The following is a 24,910-nucleotide window of genomic DNA, read 5'->3' as shown; positions in this document are numbered from 1 at the left end:
TCCAACGAATCAAAGAATATCCAGAGGAACAGAGAATTTGTCTCCTCTCTCACGAGAAGTGGTCTCCTGATTTTTTACATAACTGTATTTAAGATTCTTTCTGCTTGTTCTAGACGGGCTACTCATTATCTTAGACAAGGATGTAAACCTGGCCTCTGCATGGTCCTACTTTCATATGGTGTAGGTCCAGCTGAAAAAAAAAATGCTACTTCCAAAGGTTTTTCACAGGAAATGACATTTCCTACGTATTTTTCAATGGCAGGGGGAGTGATTACAGGATAGAGAAAGAAAAAGAGAGTGGGTAAAAAAAAATAAAAAAAAAGACTGGGAAAGAGGGGTGTTTCTAACCGGGAACAGAGCATGCACTGTTTCAGATTACACACACAGTGAGAGGGAGAAAAGAGAAAGAAAAGGAGAGAAAATCCCTGGGACTCCTTTCTTTTCTTGACGTTTAGTCGGGTTTATGGAGCCTACGGGTCTGCAAAATGAAGCTCTCCGCTGTTGCGATAGTTCTCCTGACTAGAGTATTTATTGGAGGTAAGATGTTTATATTGGCCTTTTAATATGCAATGACGAAACTACTTGCAAAACAGCTTTCAGAAGGTACTTGAAGAGTGAGATGATTTTCCAGATAGCATCTCCATGTTTGTCACACACTTTATGCCGTGTTCATCTGCATAAAACTATTTTGCATGCTAAAACGAGTTAACAACTTTTTTTTTTTTCAACAAACTACTTTTACCTCATCTTTTACTCCTGCACTAAAAACATATATTACAAAAAACGTCCGACTGCATTATGGTGTAAACTAAGTTTTAACAAAGCAAAGACACATCTTCTGGTCAAGATGTTATTCAGCTTTTTTGTTTATGTGCAGAACTCTCTTATGATGTGGTTTAGCATTGAAAACAGAGCCCCAGTTGACCCCTGAGGGACGCAAGTAATTGGCACACAACATAAACACGACGAAGCCTTTTAACAGCTGGATATAATCTTGTTGTCGTGTTCCCTGCTCTGTCCTCTAGTTCAAGAAGGCAGACAAATGTTTTCCACCTGTAGTATCTGTTTGACAGGGCATATTGAGCCCAGATGCATTCAGATATTTTACACCCTAAAGGGGTCATGGATGTGGGCCAGAACAAAGATATCTCCTCCAATATGGGTCCAAAGCAAACTGAAGGATAGCATACAATTAACTGTAGATACAGATATCCTATAAATATACAATTGTGGAAAAAAATGAAGAGGCCATTTGAAAATTCGGTTTCTCTGGACTTACTAGGTTTTATATATATATATATATATATATATATATATATATATATATAGGTGAATTAGTGCACTGTGAATTTTCTTTTTCAATTATCTCCCAAATTAATTTAATTTTAAAAGTTTAAGCAAACTATTTCCTGTAATATTTTTTCTTCTGTAGAAAGTCTTTTTATTTTATTTTGGCTGGAATAAAATACGTTTTTTATCTTTTTAAAAACGTTTTTTTATTATTAGCTTCTTTAAGCAATATTTTATCTGATCGGCTGCAGAACAAACTATTGTTACACAATAACTTGACTAATTACCCTAACTTACCTACTGTAGTTAACCTAATTAATCTAGTTAAGCCTTTAAATTGCACTTTAAGCTGAATACTAGCATCTTAAAAATATCTAGTAAAATATTATGTACTGTCATTATGGCAAAGATGGGAAAAGAAATCAGTTTTTAGAAATGAGTTATTAAAAATATTATGTTTAGAAATATGTTGGAAAAAATGTTCTCTCCGTTACACAGAAATTGGGGGAAAATATAAAAGAATAAAAGTGACTTTAACTGCATACATTTATATTTATAACTGATAAAGGTCTTTTCTTAATTTGCTGGCAATTTTATAAATGCAGGTGTTTTCTTAAATTGCAGCAGGTTAAGCTCTCTCGGCCACCGTACCCAATTAATTCATTCATTCATTTTCTTTTTGGCTTAGTCCCTTTAATAATCTGGGGTCGCCACAGCTGAATGAACCGCCAACTTATCCAGCATATGTTTTACACAGGGGATGCCCTTCCAGCTGCAACCCATTACTGGGAAACATCCATACACACTCATTCACACACATACACTACGGACAATTTAGCTTACCCAATTCACCTGTACCGCATGTCTTTGGACTGTGGGGGGAAACCGGAGCACCCGGAGGAAACCCACGCGAACACGGGGAGAACATGCAAACTCCACACAGAAATGCCAACTGACCCAGCCAAGGCTCGAACCAGCAACCTTCTTGCTGTGAGGCGACAGCACTACCTACTGCGCCACCGTGTCACCTAATTAATTGTTGATCCTAATTGGAATGTTTATAAATAAATAAATAAATAAATAAATAAAAACTAAAAGAGTTTTCCTTTGTAAACTACAGTACTAATGACATTTACTTTATTTTATGTTTCAAAAATAATATTGTCATATAGAGAATTTTATTTTCTATTTTTGGATGTTATCAATATTTTAACTTCCAGAAGATAAATCTTTATTTGGTGAAATAACCACACCAAATGATAATGAAAATTATTTTGAAAATGTAATTCTGAAAAAATATTCCAATTAGGATCAACAATTAATTCCATGGGTACGGTGGCCGAGAGAGCTTAACGTGCTGCAATTTAAGAAAACACCTGCAATTATAAAAAACGCCAGCAAATTAAGAAAAGATCTTCATCAGTTTGCAAATCCTCACAATGCAAACACATTTTAAAAAAACGTGCTGCATTTTCTCACAATGCAAACAGATAAATAAAACACGCTGCATTTCCTCACAACGCAAATAATTTATAAAGCCGCGCTGCATTTCCTTACAACACTTTCAAATAGCAAGGAACACAGCGGAAATGTTTCAAGGGGACCCTTAAACATGACAGACCGGCTATTTAGGTTATGATTATTTAGGCTAATAAAATATAAAAGGCAAAGGAATCAGAGTGTTAAAATAAACAAACAAACTCACCTTTCAAAGATCACCCACAACTTCACTGAGCAATAGTCACGACACAGTGGTCAGTCACGTTTTTGGGTCCCCTTGAAAAGTGTTTCTGATGTTTTTGAGAAGATGCTGTGCGTTTTCATGAATTGCTTTTGTTGTGATAAAATGCAGCACATTTTATTAATTTGTTTGCGTTGTGAGGATTTGCAGCATGGGTGCTATCAAACGGATGAAGATCTTTTCGTAATTTGCTGGCGTTGTTTGTAATTGCCCGTGTTTTCTTAAATTGCAGCACGTTAAGCTCTCTCGGCCACCGTACATGGGTTTTACTCAATATCACTGCATTTGTAACAGTAAAAAATGTAAGCTTTTTTGTTTTTCTTCTTCCTACTTCTTTTTTCCCAGAGCTGAGTGATGCTTTAAATGTGACCGTCACGCCTGGCCCAGTCAGCATGTGTATGGAGGGAGACAACATCACTTTGTCCTGCTTAGTGTCTCAGAAGAAGAGAAGCAGCAGTGTTTTAGTTCTGCGCTGGCTCTACTTCCCCACCCCTGAAGACGAGCATCTTGTGGTGAGGATGGGCATGAAGAAAGCCAAGTATTATGGCAACTACAGCAAGCTCTTTCCTCAGACCAAGTTTCTCCTTTGGGAAGAAAATGATGGACAGATCTACCGTCTGCTGATCAAAAATGTGTCACTGGAGGATGGGGGAAACTACACCTGTAAAGTGCAGGAAATACGGAAACACAGAAACAAGTGGAGGGCCTCGTCCAATGGTACAGGGAGCACGGAATTACGAGGTAACGAAGAATTTTTTCCTGAGCTGTATCTTAAGTGAATTAATAACTCCACAAAACTAATATTGTCTAAAATATTTTTTTCCTTCTGCTAATTTAACAAATCCTCTGTGTTCATATAGCTTTAACGTGTTAGCTATAAGCTCTTAAAATGCTGGTTTGCATATTGTATTTAATCTTGAAACCTAAATCACACGGTGAATTGCTAGCTTCACCACAAAAGTTTTGGTAAGTGACAAGTCTACTATCTTGGTTTTTTGTTAAGCTAACATTGTGGCTTCATAGTTTTAATAGCATATGAAAGCAAACTACTGCATACTTTACATTCTACCCAAATGTGTTGAACTACAACATATTTAATAATACTACAGAACAAGTAGCCTTCACACTATGCCCCATGTAGTAGTATGCACACAGGAGGTTAACACAAGACACTGTCATCCTTATCCAGTGGCTGCGCTACTGCTCTCCAGAAATTATGATCAATGCAAATGCATTACAGATATTTTCAGTTGGAGTTGCATTTATCCCTCTCACCCAAGTGAGTGTCAATACACTTAAAATACAGGTTCCATGCTGGCATAAATGGCTCCATGAAGAACTTTACAATTCAAACCTTCTACTCCACAAGAGCTATTTATAGTGGAAAAGGGTCTTAGGTTTTTAAAATGTTATTCATATTATAAAAAACTGTGGGTAACCCAAAATGTTTCTTCTTTGGCATCACTGCCAGTCCTATACTATCCCTTTTAGCAGCCTTTATTTTCAAGAGTCCTCTGTTGTCATTTGTTGTCATTTCAACAGTCCTCGGTTGTCATTGCATTTGTATCTATTATTTTCATCTTTTGTGGAATCGTTGTGCAAAAAGTAGGTCTGCTCATATAAAGCATGCACATACTACACTGACGACAATATTTAAATCACACACATGCTACACAAAGCTAATGCAGGGCTTTTCAGGGGAGGCAAGAGATTGCTAATTGGTCTGTGGAAATGTTTGGAGAATCTATTTTTAAATGTAAAAATGAATGAAAAATAGTAACTAAATACTTTAATCAAATTAAAAGATTAAAATAATAAAGCATTCAAAAGCATGGTTCATCCAAAAATGAAAACTCTGCCATCATTTACTCTCTCCCCTTGATTCAAACCGGTTTGAGTTTCTTTCTTCTATTTATCAAAAAACATACTTTGAAAAATGTTAGAAAATGATATCCATTGACTTCAATAGTACTTTTTGTTCCTACAATGGATGTAAATGGTTACCATTTTTCAACATTCTTTAAAAAAATCTTTTGTGTTAAAATAAAAACCAAAAAAAAATCATCCACTTAAACAGTAGATGACGGAAACAAACAAACAAAAATAATTGAATTATTAATTCTACAAATTATATTACTTCTAAAATATTTGAAATCTTATTACAATTACCAGAACTGTATTTTACAAACATTTATATGATTAAAATAAATAAATTCAAATGTTATTCAATAAAAAAGGGATTTAAAAAGTAAATAAATTGATGCATGCACTACTATAGTAAGCAAAAAAAATTTACTTTATAGAAACGAAATGCTTCCAAAGTATATTTTAGATCTCTTTATAATATTAAGATTGTACAATATACATTTGGTTTTTATATAACAATCTACAGTGAAACATTTAGTATATATGATAGAGATTGTTAGTATAGATTGTTCTTTTGCACAAGGATGATTATATTTGGGGGTCCATGGCATCTAAAAGACTGAAACCCTCTACCCTAGCCACATATGCATTAAAAATTAAAATCAGTAAATAGATCAAATTAAATAAGCATACTTTATCTAGTGTACTTTTCAGTGTAAACACACTCCTCACACTACTTATAGTATATAACAAAATGTATATATAACATATACATCATATAGTAGAATGCAGATGTATGGAAAATGTAAAAATGAAAGCTTTTTATGCCAGCTAGCAATCTGGGCAATTCGAGAATAAAACTAATAGCCTATAGTCGTGCTTGGAAGAGTGATATCTTGCTACGGTCAGGGCTAACCATACAGCAGCTGTTTCCTTCAGTTCACTAATCCTTCAGTTCATCCCGCACAGGGTCAACTCCAATTCGACTATTAGTGACAAAGTTCATTGTTGGCTGTTTGTAAACGTCTCTTATAGAGGGGGCGGTCTGTCTTTACAGAACGTCACAAAAGAATGACTGCATCAGATTCTCATAGTGACATTACTCCATGCCAACGCTTCAAAGCCCAAATCCAAACAGTTTAAGAACGGCCCATAAATTGTCAAATAATCAACATGAAAATGCAGCGTAAACGTTCCCATTTCCACATTGCAGCTTTTTTTTAAACACATGCTAGGGTTCCACCTTCAATATATACATCATTTCTACTATAAATGTGTTCTGAGCCAACAAAAACAGACTATGAGGCTGTTAACGAGAGCAACTTGGACATGCTGAGGGGACAGAGTTAGGAGACTTGGCAAAGACACAACTGAAAACATTTACTCTGGCTGCAGTATGAGTTTTCCTAGGGTGTTCAGACTGCGAGAGGTCCCGATGCTTCAGCGTCCATTGGATTAATCATCTGTCTGATAAACACTGATTGGCTTCTGCTAGCAACAATAAAGAGAACAAAGATGTGTTTGTTGTAATCACTTATGGAACAGTTCAATCAAAAAATAAATATTCTGTCATTATTGACTTAATTGCTGTAATATGACTTATTTCTTCCAAGTTAAAAACCACTCAAAAGCACTATCAAAGATAATTCATCAGCTTTTTTTATAAGAGTACTTTGTGTGAACAATATTATGAAAAAATATAGGCTATTCCCCAATAATCTTCATTTTCGAGATGTTTATTTGATCAATCTACTATAAATTATAGTAATAAATAATAAATTATCCTGATTTAGCTAATTGAATTATTATTTATTTAAGTCACCTCAAAATAAGAACTTGATTAAAAAGCAGACAGTGTTAATTCTCTTTTAAAATGTGCCAGTGAGAACTGAGAACTAGGGCAGATGTAAAGATTTTCAGCGAGTAATAAATTACAATTCAATCAGTTTCTCACCCAAAGCTATTATTGGTTTCAGAAGACTTGGAATAAAGTGCACAAGTCATTTTTCTTCTTTAAAGCTCCATTGAGAAAGAAAGCCATAAGGGGTTTGGAACAACACGAGGATGAGTAAATGATGACACAATTTTCATTTTTGGATGAACTATTTCTTTAAAGTATAGCTCAGTTCTTTACACTGTCCAAAAAGTGAAATTATTTATGATTACCATTGGCAATAAATCCCCATTGTAACTTAATGTTTTCTTTGCATAACTGATGCCTTTGAAGTTAAATCCAATAAGCTAAAAGCAACAAGTATGTGAATTTGTTGAAAATGTAGAAAGTTAAACTAGAGAAAAGATAAACGTATATTCTAGTGGGGTCTTCATTGTTATGTTGAGTGTTGTGACTGCATTTTATTTTACTATTATTGTTTAGTTTCATACTGTATGTGTGTTATGTTTATTTGATCTTGTACGTAAGGAGCCCCTTAAAAATGAGATGCTACATCTTAAGGGGTTAGCCTTAAGAATAGCATTTGTTGTTGCAAATGTAAAAGTAAAATTATTTTTAACCCATTCCATCGAGTCTATATATATGTGGAGATTTATATAATGGAAAACACGCCTGTACAAATATGAATATGTGGTATGAGGAATATAAACAAAGAATACTGCTGTAGGGGTTAGACTTAGACACACAAAAGCAAAAGAGCAAACAAACAGCAGGCAATAAGGAAGGAAAGGAGGTCGTAGGTTGACTTAAACCGGGGAATTTGTCTTGTGAAAGATACAACTAAACAATGTCAACCAGCTGAGATACCCCATAAACACAGACCCAACAGGACCACAGAGCGGGGTTAACCACTTCAACCAATTCTACAGCCACAGGGTCGGCCAGCAAATGACTTAACGCTTTTCCAAAACAAAAGCGGCAGTCAAACATACACTGCTCCCCACCCGTTTGACTTTGGATGTAGCGTGCTCATTTTTTTCCTCACAGCATTTCTGCAGATCTGAAAATTCGCTGAACCCTTCAGTTTAGCAGGGGTTTTATAGAACGCCTTTGACTTGAAAGAAAATGTAGATCAGATGTGTAACAGTATACCTGGTGCGGACGCAGTCACGGCCGTTCTGGTATAAATTTGAAGTAGAGACAGTGCTAATGAAGTGCATGTGAGCAGACATGCAAACCTGGATCCAATAGGACCCAGAACACAGGCAATAAAAAAAAATAACTTAATATGCTGAAGCTTCTATAGTTTTTTTTTTAACCTTAAAGAATGAACGAAGATTTTCTCTAGAGTTCAGCTCCTGCATTTTTACTACACCAAGTAATTATCAAGCAAGGGATTTTATAAAAGTAACAGTGTAATTTCTGTTTTAAATACTTTCTGCTAACATAATATAGATTATTTTTTACAATAACATGCAAAGGTAACCATATTTGTAAATTGATTTCATTTGAAGTTTCTTTAGCATCTTGAAGGGAAATACTCAAAAAATATATGTTTGTTATTTACTTTAAATGAGCTGAAACAACAAAATTCTTGAGTTTTTTGGGGGGACAACATAATTCAATCCAATTAATTTGGAAAAAGTAACATGATTCCTTCATGTTGTCCCAACACAAATCGATTGTGTGAAACCCAGCATTTTTACAGTGTAGTTCACCCAAAAAAGTACAATAACTTATTTCAAGAAGTAGTAAAAGTAGAAGTAGATTTTAAGCTGAAAACATGGTCCCTGTTAATTCATTAAATGCTGCAGTAAAAAGTAAATGGCTACAGACACCAACAGTGACTTGTGGCTCTCTGAATTTACATTTTATTCATATTCGCTATAGCTATATCTAAATCTTATTCATCTCATTTGAAGTTTTTTCAATGCTTTTGAAGTTTGAGTTTGAGTGAAGTTTTGAAGTTGAAGTCAATGAAGTTTTTTGAAGCCTTTTTAATGAAATTTTGTCCAATGTAGCCCTCAACATCTGCAAGTACTTTTCCCTGACCTGGCATGTTTAAACAGAAATACTAGACAGCAAGCACTGCACTGAAAGAAGTCAACTTAAAGAAAGAATGAGCAAGAGTATGAGTCTTTCCCTAAATTCTCTGGACCAGGTAAAAAAATATTAACAGTAATTAATAGTGGCCTACGTTATTTAAACAGTGACGTAATGTGTGTCTGTTTACAAAGCTTTCAGTGATAGATTTATTAATGCCACATTTCTTAGGGTCAAAGGTTAAGTATTTTTAGAGGCCTCTAACACAACTTCCTTTTTAAGCTAAATGTCCTTGCCCGGTCATATTGAAGCCTCATCAAGCACAACCCTGCAGAAAATACACACAGAATACAAGATGTTGGGCAGAATTTCCAGGTTGTGCCTTGAACCAAATATGAAGTGATATGTTTATACAGTTCATTCTCGGGCATGTTTTTTTCCCTCTAGACTTGTAAAATTGCAATAGAAATGCAAAAAAACTCCCAAAATCATTTTGCATGTTGTAAAAAAAAAAAAAGCTAACCCTTAAGGTCAATAGAACCAGATTGATTGCAGTGCTTTTCTTGCTTTTTTTTAAACTTAAATAATATTTCTTAGAATTAATTAATTAATTAGTTTTTATTTTTATTAAATGCTTGCTTCATTTATTTATTTACTTATTTATTTCCTTTATTTTATTTTTTATTAAATGCTTGCTTCATTCATTTATTCCTTTATTTATTATTTTATTAAATGCTTTATTTACTTATTATTAAATGGTTGCTACATTCATTTATTTATTATTTTTATTAAATGCTTGCTTCATTCATTCATTCATTTATTATTTTTAATAAATGCTTCATTTATTTATTTATTATTAAATGCTTGCTTCATTAATTTATTCCTTCATTCATTTATTTATATATGATTTTTTTATTAAATGCTTAATTTATTTATTAACTAATGCTTGCTTCATTTAATTAATTTATTTATTTATTTTATCATTAAATGCTTGCTTTGTTCATTCATTCATTCATTTATTATTCTATTAAATGCTTCATTCATTCACTTAATTATTTATTTATTACTTTTATTAAATGCTTGCTTCATTCATTCATTCATTCATTTATTCATTTATTATTTTTATTAAATGCTTCATTCATTCACTTATTTATTGCTTTTATTAAATGCTTGCTTCATTTATTTATTTATATATTTATTATTTTATTAAATGCTTTATTTATTTATTTATTTGTTTATTTGTTTAATTATTTATTTATTTATTATTTTATTAAATGCTTGCTTCATTCATTCATTCATTTATTATTTTTATTAAATGCTTCATTCATTCACTTATTTATTGCTTTTATTAAATGCTTGCTTCATTTATTTATTTATATATTTATTATTTTATTAAATGCTTTATTTATTTATTTATTTGTTTATTTGTTTAATTATTTATTTATTTATTATTTTATTAAATGCTTGCTTCATTCATTCATTCATTCATTTATTATTTTTATTAAATGCTTCATTCATTCACTTATTTATTGCTTTTATTAAATGCTTGCTTCATTTATTTATTTATATATTTATTATTTTATTAAATGCTTTATTTATTTATTTATTTGTTTATTTGTTTAATTATTTATTTATTTATTATTTTATTAAATGCTTGCTTCATTCATTCATTCATTTATTATTTTTATTAAATGCTTCATTCATTCACTTATTTATTGCTTTTATTAAATGCTTGCTTCATTTATTTATTTATATATTTATTATTTTTATTAAATGCTTTATTTATTTATTTATTTATTATTTTATAAATGCTTGCTTCATTCATTCATTCATTTATTATTTTTATTAAATGCTTCATTCATTCACTTATTTATTGCTTTTATTAAATGCTTGCTTCATTTATTTATTTATATATTTATTATTTTTATTAAATGCTTTATTTATTTATTTATTTATTATTTTATAAATGCTTGCTTCATTCATTCATTCATTTATTATTTTTATTAAATGCTTCATTCATTCACTTATTTATTGCTTTTATTAAATGCTTGCTTCATTTATTTATTTATATATTTATTATTTTTATTAAATGCTTTATTTATTAATTAATTTCTTTGTTTAATTATTTATTTATTATTTTATTAAATGCTTGCTTCATTCATTCATTTATTTAAAATAATTTAGATTCTTCAAAATTATTTGGAATGTTTAAAATAAAAACAATGGCATTTAATTTTACTCGTGTCTTTCTTAATGTTTCAGTACATCATACACCGAGCACAGGAAAAGCTGATGTCATACGGCGAATGTTTGAAGGTAAGCTGTTATTTCAATATTGTAATAAAACAAGGCAACATGCCGTTTATTGCAGTCTGGCGTATGGTCTCTGTCACTGATAAAGACTACACATTTGTGTGTGCTGGATTGGATCATGACTTACAATGTTAGACAGCTTTTGGCCGGTGTGTTATATCTCCTCCCTTCTGGCAGAAAAACACCAACCAAATTTAACCAAGTGTAAACCAAGTGTGCTTGCAGTGCTCGGTTTATTTTTGTGGTCAGCTTTGCCCAAGCTTTTATTGGACTGAAGATTATTCCTCTGTTTATGACACATTACAACATATCCAGAGTATTATTACAAATCCACTATTCTGAATATGAATTATATAATAAAAAATGAAAAGTTTCTGTAAGAATAATTTATAGTCTGTAATAGAGTTGTAATATAGTTCGTAATGTTTAGTAATTGCATTAATTCTAGCTTTAAAAAAACGTTTTCTTCTAGGTCAGTGCTCTTGTAATTTAGTGTTTTATTGTGATGTTTTTTTTCTCAGATTTGTATCTGTGTGCTGTGCTCATCTGCTCTATTGGTCTGGTCTGTATGCTTGTCTTTGCCTTGACTATCACATGTCAGCATCTGCAGCACAAACGAAGACTACGAGGTGATAAACTTTTACCCTAGTGTCCAAATTATTTACATTATTACACATTCAAATCTACCTAATTTTTAACACAAGAGTGAGTCTGACAGTTTACCTTAAATCACCAAAGGCTTTTGATATCATTCACCTCACATAACTAAACAAAGACAGTCTGTATTTGGGTCAAATATGAAGGTATTAATACAGGGATGTTCAAACTCTGTCCTGGAGGGCTGGTGTCCTGGAGAGTCTAGCTCCAACTCTAATCGAACACACCTTTGGACACTCCTGTATTAATACAATAAAAGTGCAACAGCATGGTTTGTTTGTTTATGTATGTATGTATGTATGTATGTATGTATGTAGGGATCTATGTATGTAGGGATGCAATGATTAACCGGTTTTACTTTTAACCGCGGTTTAATTTGTCACGGTTAATTAATGGTAAAGGCTTCTCAACACCGCATTTCTGCATGAAGCAAAACTACTGCAACTAAACAAAGTTATGCCAACAGTGCACTACTTTAAAGTTAGCTAACCTACTACTTGATTGACTATAGCTGAGGCTATTAACTAAGGGTCATTCAGAAGTTTGTTATTTCTTTTCTTGCACGCATATTTGGAGTGACGTGTACAAGGTAAGCATGTGGCATGACGCGCTCACTTTTTCTAGGCACACCTAGTTCAAAGAATGGCACAAGAGCACCGCGAGTCTCGTGACAAGAACTGACCCTTCAGCTTCATATAGAATATACACATTTCTACTCCAAAGAGAGAAAACTACTAAACAAGTTCATAATATAGTTGATCAAAAGTGCCTTTCAGACAGAGGTTCAGCAGCCTTTGATTACATTTGTTCTCTTTAAAAGGTAAATACTTGACTTATATCATGCTTAGATTTACATTAGACAAATAATTTTTTTTAATTTGATCTTTTTTTATTTTTTTATTTTTATTCATTGTTCTGTCATTTATTGTCAGTGTAAAATTATTACTGTTTAAATGACAAAAAAAAAACTTTACTTATTTTTAGGTTCAAAGATAAATAAAATAAAATATAAGGAGTTTTCATGTGATTTTCTAAACTAGTATTCTTTAGAACTTAATGAACTCATAATAATGATGAAACAGTGATTATTCCTCAGACTACAATTATACAACCAAAATCTATAATCGTTGCATCCCTATATGAATGTTTGTATGTGTGTATGTATGTATGTATTTGTATTTATTGTACAAATATTTATTTGTATTTATGGATGTATAGTATTTATTTATTTATTTGTTGTTTGTAAATTAGAATTTTTCTTATATAATTGTATTTCTTTTTATACCAAAAAACTTGTCAGGCATATTTATAACACAAATCATTTGTTTACATATTAAAAGTCCCTATTTAAAGATCACAGAGCTCAAAATACTAATTCATTTTCATTAGTTGTCAGCTTCACTTTTTAAAAAAATGAAAATATGATCAAATTTTTTATGAAGTACAAGTGAAAATAAGTGTGTTGTTTCAGCATTACATAAAAATATCTATATATTTATTGTAATGTACATTTTTTTATGCAAACACCACCAAGGCACTCATATCTTTGAATCAATGTTGTTTTTATGCATAGTTATGTCTGTAGGCATGTCTGTAGGCATGGGTCGGTATAAGATTCTGACGGTATTATTACCTTGGATAAAAATGTCACAGTTTCACGGTATCACAGTTTTGTGATTACTGCTCTAAAATATATTTTCTTTTTAAATGTCTGGAAAAAACTACTTTCTTTCCCTTTGAACACAATATATTATATTTTAAGAAACATTTAAGATATTTTGGAACAGTAAACATGTCCAGTTTAATATTTAAAATAAATCATTGATGTCTGCTATCTTCATTGGTTTCAAAAACACAGATTTCTTTACAGCTTGAAAAAGCATCTTTGGATATCTTTCTTTTCTTTAAATATAAAGCCACTGCACTGTTTAGGTCTAGCATGCTTAAATGTTGGTGCATAAGGTTTGTTTTTTTAAAGTTTGCTGAATTGTGAGCTGGCCAATAGCTTTTGATGTGGAAGGTCCTTAGCAGCTGGATATACCGTTGCTAAAAAAATAGTGTAGTTAACAAAAAATTTTTGAAAGTTAATTCTACTAATTTAAAAAGAGTTTTGAACTCCGTGTTGAAGGTAATAATTTAATTAAATACCTGATTACCTTAACTCAAATGGATTAAGTTTACAGTACTCATTTAGATTCGTTTTTTGACTCAAATGGTTGGTAGCAATCGGTGTCCTCAAATGGTTTGAGTTGCCGTAACTTATTGGGTGTTCCTGTGCTCAAATTGCTTTATTTACTCAAATAGATTAAGTTCACAGTACTCATTAGGATTAGTTTTTGAACTTAAAAGGTTTGCTGCAATCGGTTTCCTCCAATGGTTTGAGTTCCCTTAAACCTTGGGGTTTTACAGTGTATAATAGAAAATATTAGCACTTAAAACGGTGACTTTTCCTTGAAACCAGTAATCATTCCATGCCTACTGTACATGTCTAGCAATTTCTTTACTCTTTACTTAGTTATAGCAGCTAATGAATCAGAAGCCTCACTAATTAAAAAAACAAAACAGCTCACTTCTGTTTTGCAAAGGTGGATTTAATGTCATTAACAAATAAAACGATTCTTTAATAAGCAAACTATTTTGTTATTGCCATTTTTTTTTCCGTGTTACACATTTATTTACACTTTTATGTTTGTTCAACTTTGTCTCCATCTAGCCAGCTATAACCTGGTCAAGTGTCCAGAAAACAGGTAAACTTATATAACAGGATTTACCACTGCTTTACTCTTATTTATGTTTGACTGATTCCATGGCTAACATTGTTATGTTTTATATCTCCAGTTCAGGAGAGACAGTAACCAGTGTGTCCAGCTGCTCTCCTACAATGCACAGAAAAGAGAAACGACACAAACCACAGTCCAGAGAAGTCATTGAACCACCGCCACCACCACAGATACCAGCTAAAGGTAGCAGATCACACATTTTCAAAGCTACGTCATAACACCAAATCACAGACAACTGGGTATTGTTAGATCATAAAACATTTGTTGGATTTAATCAATAATTGCACTGGGTGTCAACAATGAGTGGTGGGTCTTAAGTTATGATTTGCCCTTTAAAGACTTTTATTTTAGTATGTTGATGCACTTATTACATATTGAGTAGGGAGTGGAGCTTTATTTTTACAAATCAATTCCCTAATAGCAAACTAATAGAGGAGCTTGGTTAAAATTATTGTCAACAGAGAAGGGCTGCCACTCAAGGCGCAGAAGCAAATGGTCAGACTTTGAAAACTAACAAAACATTTTTTTCTCAGTAGATTAACTTGCGTAGATGTTTACTTAAAGAATAACAAAGTGTGCCAGCAAAATACACATTGTACGGTACATTTTGATTTTACAACTTTAAAGCCTTTGAAACTGTCTCCTATTTGAGGAGAAAATCTTACATTTATAAAGGAATGTCTTACTTCTTAATCCAAATTTTAATTTTAAGTATTGTATTCTGAGAAAGTGAACTAAATTTATGTTTACTAAACTTATGTTTGAAACAAGAACAAATATCTGTAAATTCAGATAGAAAATTACATTATCATTCTTGTCTTATAGTTCAATTCTTGTATTGCTAATGCAAATCATTAGCTACGTTTCCATCCACCTATTTTTATGCGCATTTTGGATATGCACATAAGAAATCAGTTGATGGAAACGCCAAGATGTGCATCAATTTTGAAAATGTGCTTAAAAAATATATACACATAACTGAGTAGGAAAAACTTTTTAATCGATAAGAAAAAATGTGCATAAACTACGATGGAAACACTTTTACCGCACAAATTCCAGTACGAGCGTTAAAAAAGGTCATGTGATTTTTTTATAAGAGATCATGTGATGATAAAAATGTGTGCAATTGGATAAACCAGCAGCCTGAGCACACTGTAAAACATCTGAAATGTTGTTTTGGTCATTCTGAAATGCCTTAACTGTTTCCGTATAGTGTTATTACATTATTAATGACCTCCAGAATGGTCAAGAGCATCTGTGCTCCGGGTCTCACCTTGGATGGAAACATAGCTTCTTTCTGCTCCCTATAAATTTACATTTAGAAAACACATTGACGTTTTGAGTTCCATACAGATTATTAAAAATATATACATTCTTTTCTTGGTAAAAAAATGTCTTTAAAAATATTTTTACCCTGAATTTTAACCTTTTTGCAACGCTGAATAAGCATTTTAAAAGGTTTTGCTAATGTTAATTATTCATAAATACAATATTGCGATCACGTTTTTTGTTGATTTTAAATTCATGTCAATTCAAACAGCCCATACCTAACATTAACCAATAAGTTAATACAGGTCCATAGCCAAGGGGGGTTCCGGTCGTTCAAAAGACCCACCCCCAAGTCCAGAATTTGACCCCTATTTGAGCTCATTTATCCCATTTTTGACTGCTATGCCATTATAAATTGTGAGAAAAAAAACAGATCGAAGACTTTAAGACAAATTACATTTTTATTTATAATTTTAATTAAGTAGGACTGAGAAAAATTTAATGAGCTGGCCATTTTTATTTGCCTATAGGCTAGTTTTTATTTTAAAACCGGTTTTACCAGATTGCAGATTTTTTTAAATCATGCATGACAATAAATCTAAAAATAAAATCTTAAAATCTTAAATAAGTAGTTTTTCATATTTCTTTGTCAATTTTTTGTAAATGCTAATTTCATAACAATATTTATAAAACTGGATTAACTTACAGTTTAAATCCAAATTTGTAAATAAATACTTCGTAGTAAAATAGTATGATAAGCACTTTGACAAAATTGTAGGAAATATTTTTGGTGCATCAAAAAAAAGTGTGGTTATGATCAGCATCTGACAAGCTTATCCAGCAAAGATTTGTTCTTAAAATGTCACTAAAATGCATAACTGAATAAAAATGAGGTGAATAACTGCAAAGAGGGACTATTAAGAAAAAAGAACCACCCTTTCAATTGGCTGGCTACGGGTCTGTATTAAATGCTTTATATTATTAGTATGCCAGCTATTTTTAACTAACATGATATTTTTCGTTATTACCTGCTATTTATTTTAACTACAAATCCTTAATGTAAATTGTTCTCAAATATTGAAGCTATTGTAAGTGTTTCATGATTTATTCGTATTTTGTTGGTCTGTCTTCTAGCACCTGCACCAAGAAAACCCCGCAGAACCAAACTTTTAAAGGCACAACCTACAAAAACGGTAATGCTAACTCCTATTGAACAGAATTATTTGATTTCATGCTAAAACATTCAAAAGATTAAGTGATGCTGATACAGTTTCATAATTGTCCTAAATATACATCTAGCTAAATCACTTGTTTTATAATTAATTTTTGCACCTATAATCCATTTATGCACAATTGTGTAATATTTGCATCTAACAATGCACTTTCTTTAGCCTCTCAATTGAATTTCCACGAACCAGAAACATGCAAGAGGGAAATAATGTGGCTTTCTCATACAGCTGCATGTTCGCCACAGTTATTGCTATACCTATCTCCATTTATGGCTGTTATAATTTTATTTACTATTATTGCTTTCCAAAGTGCGATTATTTATTTAACGTGCTTGATTCTTATTAGATTAGTTTCCAGGGAAATCATCGCAGAAAAGCAGCAAAAAATGGAGAAAATGCTTTATGATCCTGCATTGCGTGATCCGATTTAAATTCAGTAGGTCAACGATGACGAGTTTATGCGCTCTATAGTCAAACACAGACTTATTTAAATAACGAGTGTGATTCATACAGAATTGGATGAACATGAATATTATTTTGTTTATGTTACAAGTATGCTTTGACCAGATGAAATATCTGTTGTTCATACATACTTGAGATTCATAGTTTCAACCGTCTAGGAACAATCCTAAAATTATGCCTATAATTTCATGTTGTTCTGGCCCCAAATTCCCCAGTGAATACTAAACTCCTCTTTCAGACTTCTGACCACATACTGTAGTCTTCATATATCTGAAACGCCCTGTTCTCTTCTCTTTTCTCGTCCTCAAGTCAAGGGTTTTAGAGGACAGTCTGACATATGCAGAGCTGGAGCTGGTGAAACCCAAGCCTGTGCTTAAAACAGACATGACTGGATGTGCACAACTTGAGCCTAAAACACACTGCAGCGGGACTGTATACGCCCAAATACTCTTCGTGGAGAAGCAAGTGTAAATATGTATATTAAACGGAAATTATTTATGAGATTTTGTTTTATATTTTGTACCTACAGTACATACTGGATGTGTTAGGTATGCCACGTGTACTAGTTTTACTAGTATAAAATCTTTAATACAACAGTAGCATTTTCTTTTATTATGTATGTGGGCACATTATTGTACCTATGCATTTGATACCTTTTTTAAAGAAAAAAATAAAATGGTGGATTTATATCCAAACATGAATCGTTTGATTATGCATTTTTTAAAAAGAAAAATATGTAACAGTTTTATTTTTTGCTGTGTTGTATGAAATAAAGATTACTCCTCTAAAATCAGAGGACAATTCAGTATGAGCAAAAGAGAGCACTGATTTATTGTCTTGTTTATGCCAGCTTAAACAGGCAGTTGTCATAACGCATTGTGTAATAAAGCACACTGAAGAACATTTAACTCTCAGATGTAATCAGAATAAGATCTATTGTTACATTTCTGAATATACATGTCAAGCGGATGCCATGCATACGATTCTATATAGGGAAAATTGCATTTTACAATTATATTTGAACGCATGTTTTTCATTTTATATGCATAATATATCGTGCATTATAATACAGGATATATTAAAAGAATGTTTTTTAGAATGTTTTGTAGAAATACATATTACTAAATATGCAATTACTCACAAGTTGGTTCAGAAATATTTGGGCTTAATCCATTTAATTAATGGATATTAATGCTTTTAAATGGTAACAAATTTGGAATAATTTCTAATTGTGCAGTTATTATTATAGGAATTATACTTTAGGTTTCTTCATCATATATTGATTGCAGAATAATTATTTAATAAACATCAATTGGTTAGCTGTACATACAAATTACAAGTAGATACAAAAATTAAGTATAAATATACAATTTAATTTACATTTAGAGAGATTTTTATACACATATTTAGTGCATGTATATCTATGACATATCAAATAACTTTTACAAATATTAAGTGTCAAAATATGGGTAGAATTATACTCCAACATTTAGAGATGTATTTGTGTACAAGAACACAACATACTTATTTTGACCTGTACTTACTAAAATTGATAAAAATGAGCTTTTTTATTATTCTGCCTGATAATTTTGAATAACCTAATGTTTTGAAAGATATTGCCAAGGCATAAAGTTTAAAAATACAAATAATTCATATTATGAGAATGCAATATGATTCAAAAAAATGAAATTCAATAAAAATGACATACAAAATATGCCCGTCAAGATTTCGGAGTATAAAACATATTGAGCAGTATTTTTTGCAGTATTTCCTATAATATTTTTTCTTCTGAAGAAAGGCTTATATGTTTTATTTCTGCTAGAATAAAAGCAGGTTTAAATATTTTGAAAAATATTTTAAGGTCAATATTATTAGTCCCCTTAAGCAATATATATTTTTTGATTGTCCACAGAAAAAACTACTGTTATACAATGACTTGCCTAGTTACACTCATTAAGCCTTTGAATTGCACTTTAAGCTGAATACTTGTATCTTGAAAATATGTAGTAAAATATTATGTACTGTCATCATAGCCAAACTAAAAGAAATCAGTTATTACAAATGAGTTATTAAATCTATTATGTCTAGAAATGGGTTGAAAAAAAAATCTTTCCGTTAAACAGAAATTGAGGGGAAAATATAAAGGGCCGCTAATAATTCAGGAGGGCTAATAATTCTGACTTTAACTGTATATATGCACAGTTATTTTACTCCCTGTACATAAGAAAAGGGAAATTAATACAATAGAATAAAAATATGAACAAACTGTGCTTTAAGTATTCTCACTGTAAGAAAAAAGCTTTAATGATAGCTACAAAAATCCTTCAGTCAAGAGCAGTGAGTGATTTTGTCCAATTGTCGTTTAATTGATAATGATAAAAACAGTTGGCAGCAGGAATATTGCGCACTGTCACCTTAAGAGCAGTGCGGTTCTGATTTACGGTTTCACTTACACATGTCTTTTGATTCTCGTTTGTTAATTACATAAACAAGGGTTAATATGAATAATCACTAAACACCACGTTTTGACACAAATTTGCATGTATTTGACCATTAAAACTTTAGACGTGTGTGCTCTGCTCGTCTCTAAGGCTGAGCGCGCATACACACGACAGCATGCGATCTCTTTCGCACTTTTAAAAACATGAATGATTCGAATGTACATCAATAAACGATGCACATCCCATGCTGCAAAAGTCACATTACAGTACATGCTTTCAGTAATTTTCACGTGAAACTGAGCTTTGCGGAGCAACAAATGTGTACAACTGGAAAGGGGGCGGTTTATGATGCAATAATCGGATTATTTAAATAATTTTATTCTTCCTGAAAATTTTGAAAAACCTGATGTTTTTGCCATTAGACATTGACAAAGAATAAAGGTTAAAAATACGACTAATTCATATTTTGGGGACGCAATAAGATCCTTAAAAATAAAATCTTTTAATGTGTCATAAAATGAATTTTGTCCTAAATTTTTTGGGTATAAAAAAATTTGTTACACTGACTGAGTGATATTTTTGTTTGTGTGTGTGTGTGTGTTTGTGCTTGTAATATATGATCGACAATCTGTATAAAAAACAGCCTAAATTATAAGCAAGTAATAGACACAAAGCACATGATGAGCTCATTCTGTCCTCTCTCATCGTCCGCTCTTGAGTTTTCAGTCCGTCTCTCTCTCCCACACACAGCTAAGAGCCAGTGACTGTGATGAACCCTATAATGGTTACATTTATTAAAATCATACTAATTGTAATCATGCTTAATAATTAGCTTTACAGTGCATTATAATTGGGTTAGTCTACAAGATGGTTCTGCCTAGGTGCAATAATTTATTTGATTTAATTATTCAGAGGAGCCCAAATGGTTTGACATTTAATATCATAAAATCACCGACGTATTAAAACTGAGATGGCTATTGTCTTTTGAGAAGGTCATTTGCTTCTCTTTGTGAGATATATGGTGATTATTTTCCAGTCTATTAGGCGCCTCTACTTAGCACAATTAGCCGCATGCACAAAGGTTAAAGAGAGAGACTCTCCCCCTTCATTGTGGTCACAGCGCATATTAATGAGCAGATGCAGCATTCGTGAGGATGGCAGAGCGGCCTGAGATGGAGATGCAGAGGGAGTCGGAGAGAAAGATACGTTTCTCCTGCGCTCAGAAACATTACGTTAGCGCTAAACATAAACACAGCTATTCTTCATCAAAGCCTGTCTTGCAATCTTGTCTTGCAGTCTATGCAATACAGTAGTAGTTATTTTGATGCTACTAGTACTTATTTTTTAATACTAGTATGCTTTCCAGTAGCTACTAGTGGTTATTCTTTACTTAATATTGCTAATACTGCATTAATTTCCCTGTGAAATCAAAATAATGCATTTTAAGATGTTTCCGTTGCTACAGATGCTACAGTGTCCAAAACAGTAAAACAAAAATGCATTTAGAAGTTATAAACACCTAAAGTTTGCAGTTTGTCACTTCTGACATCACCTCATACTTCAGATTATTATCAAATCTTCTGACCAATCGCATGTTGTCTAGTATCTGACGTGTCCCGCCCCATTGAAGACGTTTCTCATTTGCTTTCATTTGATGTGCTTGAGCTCAACCACTCTCGCTGTCAAAGCTGTGCAAAAAACGCTACTCTTTGCTCTGCCCTGTCTTCATGGTTCAGTTGAAATTACTTCTCACATCGAGCAAAAAATGCACATTTCAAAGCAGTTGACAACCTTTAAGTAAAGTTTAATTTTAAGTTAAGTTCAAGACCTTTAAAGCATATTAGCACTTATTAATTGAATACTAGTCTTTATTTATTAGATTCCAGTACATATTCATTAGATTTTTATTCCTATCATTAGATTACTTATTTGTTACATACTGCTTATTTGAAACCAGGAAGTATGTGATAGATACTAAAACATATTAAATAGATGTTTACTTTTTCCCTTTCTTTTGAGACTAGACGCATAGTGACTAGAATTACACTGTAAAACCCAAAAAGTTCAGGTAACGCAAACCATTTGAGGAAACCGATTGCAACAAACTATTTAGGTTCAAAAACTAATCCAAATGAGTACTGTGAACTTAATCCATTTGAGTAAAAGAAGCAATTTGAGCACAGTTAAACCCAATAATTAAAAAGAACGCAAACCAACTGAGTACAAATCTATATGAGTACTGTGTATTTACTCCATTTATTTGAAGTAATGAGATATTAAATTAACTCATTACCTTCAACACTGAGTTCAAAACTCTTTTTAAATAAGTAGAATTAACTTTCAGTAAATTTTAAGTTAACTACACTCATTTCATTTGATAAAGTTGACTGTTGGGTTTTACAGTATTAAACTGAACTAAATCAGTTTTAATTTAACTAGAACTACACCAGTATTTTTCCACAACTCTACTCACTGCCTGATATGCTGGAATGTTCCACAATCCGAAATATTGTTAAACTGCTTTGACACAATCTATGCTGTAAAAGCGCTATAGAAATAAAGATGACCTGATTAGAAACTATGCTGAACTATTATAGAAATGCACTCGCTAACAAAACAGAATTACCAATTATTTAATATATAAGCAATTCCAGCGTTATGAATGTGGCATTTGCAGCAAAAACTCAAAACATAAATTCACAGAGAGTTTATGTTAACACTTTATTGAAACATCTGTTTATATTTTACAAAACATCTAACCTTCCAGTTGTGGGATCATTTTTTTTTTAGATTTTAAATGAGAAAAATAAACATGCATTATGGATGTGAACAAAAAAGTTAGTGAGTTTACAGTATACAAAATACTTTGTAGAAATTCTTTGTAGTGAATTAACCTGCATAACCTAAAATAAATATTGCTTATCAAAAGGATACACCTTGGCTTACTATAGAACAAAAATTATGGATTTTATTTTATTTTATTTGACATTTTTGCATTTATGAAAAAAAGCTTTGTTATGGATGTGACAAATGTGAAATTGGCACCTGTATGTCTTTGGGTAAATCAAATATAATTGTTTGAAAACATTTTTAAAGTACTGTAAAATACTTGCTTACACAAAAAAACTCTTTTATTGAAATCTTAATTTTATCATGTCAAGGTTGAGATTTGCATGGCTCCTTCGCATATCTAATAAATACAATTAATTATAAAGTATGATAAAGATCTAGTCTCAACTAGATCAGTGGTGAAAACTAAATTGATAGCTCACAAGCAGATCACCATAGAAATGAATGGCAAAATATATTAGATTAAGTCCCTTTAAGTGTATTCTTTAGTCTTTGCTAGTAAACAGAACAAATATAGTCACTTATGAAATATGCAATAGCATGACAAAAGCAGTAATAAGTGGCAGTATCTTCATTAAAGCTTGCCTGTCCGTCTCGACTCATCTAAACTTACGATGACCTTCTGCTGTCCCGCTTTGTTTCTGCTCTGCGGGAGAGCCATGCAGTGTAGCTGTCCGGATTTTCTCAGAGAAAAAGGCCTCTGTACACTGTTTTGTATGAAACTTGTGCAGATGTTGCGAGTACAAAAGCCCAGAACAAAGCGAGAATGTTCGCTGTTCTCAAGGGAGAAAAATCCACAACACAGCGTGCCACAAAAACTACAGAGACGCGTACATATTAGGCCATCAGAGCGAGTTCATCTGCTCTCAATTCTGCTTTGAACAACACCCTTGACCAAATATAAAGAAAAAAAACACTCGTTTTCCGCACTGCACTGCACATTCATTGAAAAACAAAAGTCTGTGATTGTTTACTCACGCACATGTCGTTCCAGAACACATTTTCGTTGAGGAACTCCAACGGAGAAAAGCTGAAGGTTTTTTACACAGCTCTTTTACTGACAACTGCAGTTCAAGTGTCCTATGAAAGAATTGTAACAGAATTATTTCGAGTCATTTTCAGTAACTTACCGAGACGAAACGTTTAAAATTGCAATTCTGTAAATGTCACCTTACCTTTCTTTCTTCCAGAGAAACTCCAAAAGTTCCATTTTTAAATTTGTTTCCTCAAAAGTATAACGCTTAGGCCACACGTTTCAGCAGAGACAATCGCGTTTAATTATGGGAGTGAATCCTGTAAAATGGTCTCTTAGTGTGTAACGTTTAGGGATTAATTCTAGAAACATTCTAGAAACTTTGACAGTGGATAGGCTACGTGGTGGTACGACACCCATAGCAACGTTCGACGTCTTGGCATTTGGTATGGCTGTTTTTGACTTAAGTAATATTCACAGCAACTAAAGACTCGTTATGGTAACTGATTTTGACTTAAAGGCAGCTTGTTTTGTTTGAAGGCTGCTTTGCTCTTCAGAGGTTGCCATGTCCACTTATTTTAGCAATAGCAATTAAGCGTCATTTAGCTTGAGTGCTTCAATTTAAGAGTTAAGAGAGAATTTAACAAATTAAACAGATGCATGTGGCAGCATTTATTTTTTTATTATTATTATTTTGGTTAATTTATTTGTTTTGGGCAGTGGCGCAGTAGGTAGTGCTGTCGCCTCACAGCAAGAAGGTCGCTGATTCAAGCCTCGGCTGGGTGGCGTTTCTGTGTGGAGTGTGCATGTTCTCCCTGCGTTCGCGTGGGTTTCCTCCGGTTTCACCTACTGTCCCAAGACATGTGGTAGGCGACAGGTGAATTGGGTTGGCTAAATTGTCTGTAGTGTACAGTATGTGTGTGAATGAGTGTGTATGGATGTTTCCCAGAGATGGGTTTCCCAGACAAGGGCATCCGCTGCATAAAACATGTGCTGGATAAGTTGGCGGTTCATTCCGCTGTGGCGACCCCAGATTAATAAAGGGACTAAGCTGAAAAAAAATGAATGAATGAATAAAGTTTTGGGGTTTATTATGGACTTA

At 32.3% G+C, this 24,910-nt stretch overlaps 1 protein-coding gene across 1 annotated transcript; it reads left to right on the top strand.

Moving 5' to 3' along the window:
* Positions 1 to 356: 356 nt before the first annotated feature.
* vstm4a (V-set and transmembrane domain containing 4a) lies at positions 357 to 18,361 on the top strand. The gene is made up of 8 exons (XM_056471530.1): positions 357 to 537; positions 3,377 to 3,772; positions 11,097 to 11,150; positions 11,669 to 11,776; positions 14,518 to 14,551; positions 14,643 to 14,767; positions 16,988 to 17,046; positions 17,854 to 18,361. Exons 1-8 carry the CDS (start codon positions 486 to 488, stop codon positions 18,013 to 18,015), a joined length of 990 nt encoding a protein of 329 aa, XP_056327505.1. The 5' UTR covers positions 357 to 485; the 3' UTR covers positions 18,016 to 18,361.
* Positions 18,362 to 24,910: the final 6,549 nt, after the last annotated feature.

The sequence above is a fragment of the Danio aesculapii genome, chromosome 13, assembly GCF_903798145.1.
Source record: "Danio aesculapii chromosome 13, fDanAes4.1, whole genome shotgun sequence".
Classification (NCBI taxonomy): Eukaryota; Metazoa; Chordata; class Actinopteri; order Cypriniformes; family Danionidae; genus Danio; species Danio aesculapii.
Note: the sequence above shows the minus strand (reverse complement) of the source record. Positions and strands in the feature narration are given on the sequence as shown.

Bases quoted from the DNA above. Each gene is read 5' to 3' on its own strand.
- vstm4a (XM_056471530.1), top strand. From the start codon at position 486: ATGAAGCTCTCCGCTGTTGCGATAGTTCTCCTGACTAGAGTATTTATT. The intron at 11,777-14,517 runs GTGATAAACTTT...GTCTCCATCTAG, and splicing joins GCACAAACGAAGACTACGAG to CCAGCTATAACCTGGTCAAG. The intron at 17,047-17,853 runs GTAATGCTAACT...CTCGTCCTCAAG, and splicing joins AGGCACAACCTACAAAAACG to TCAAGGGTTTTAGAGGACAG.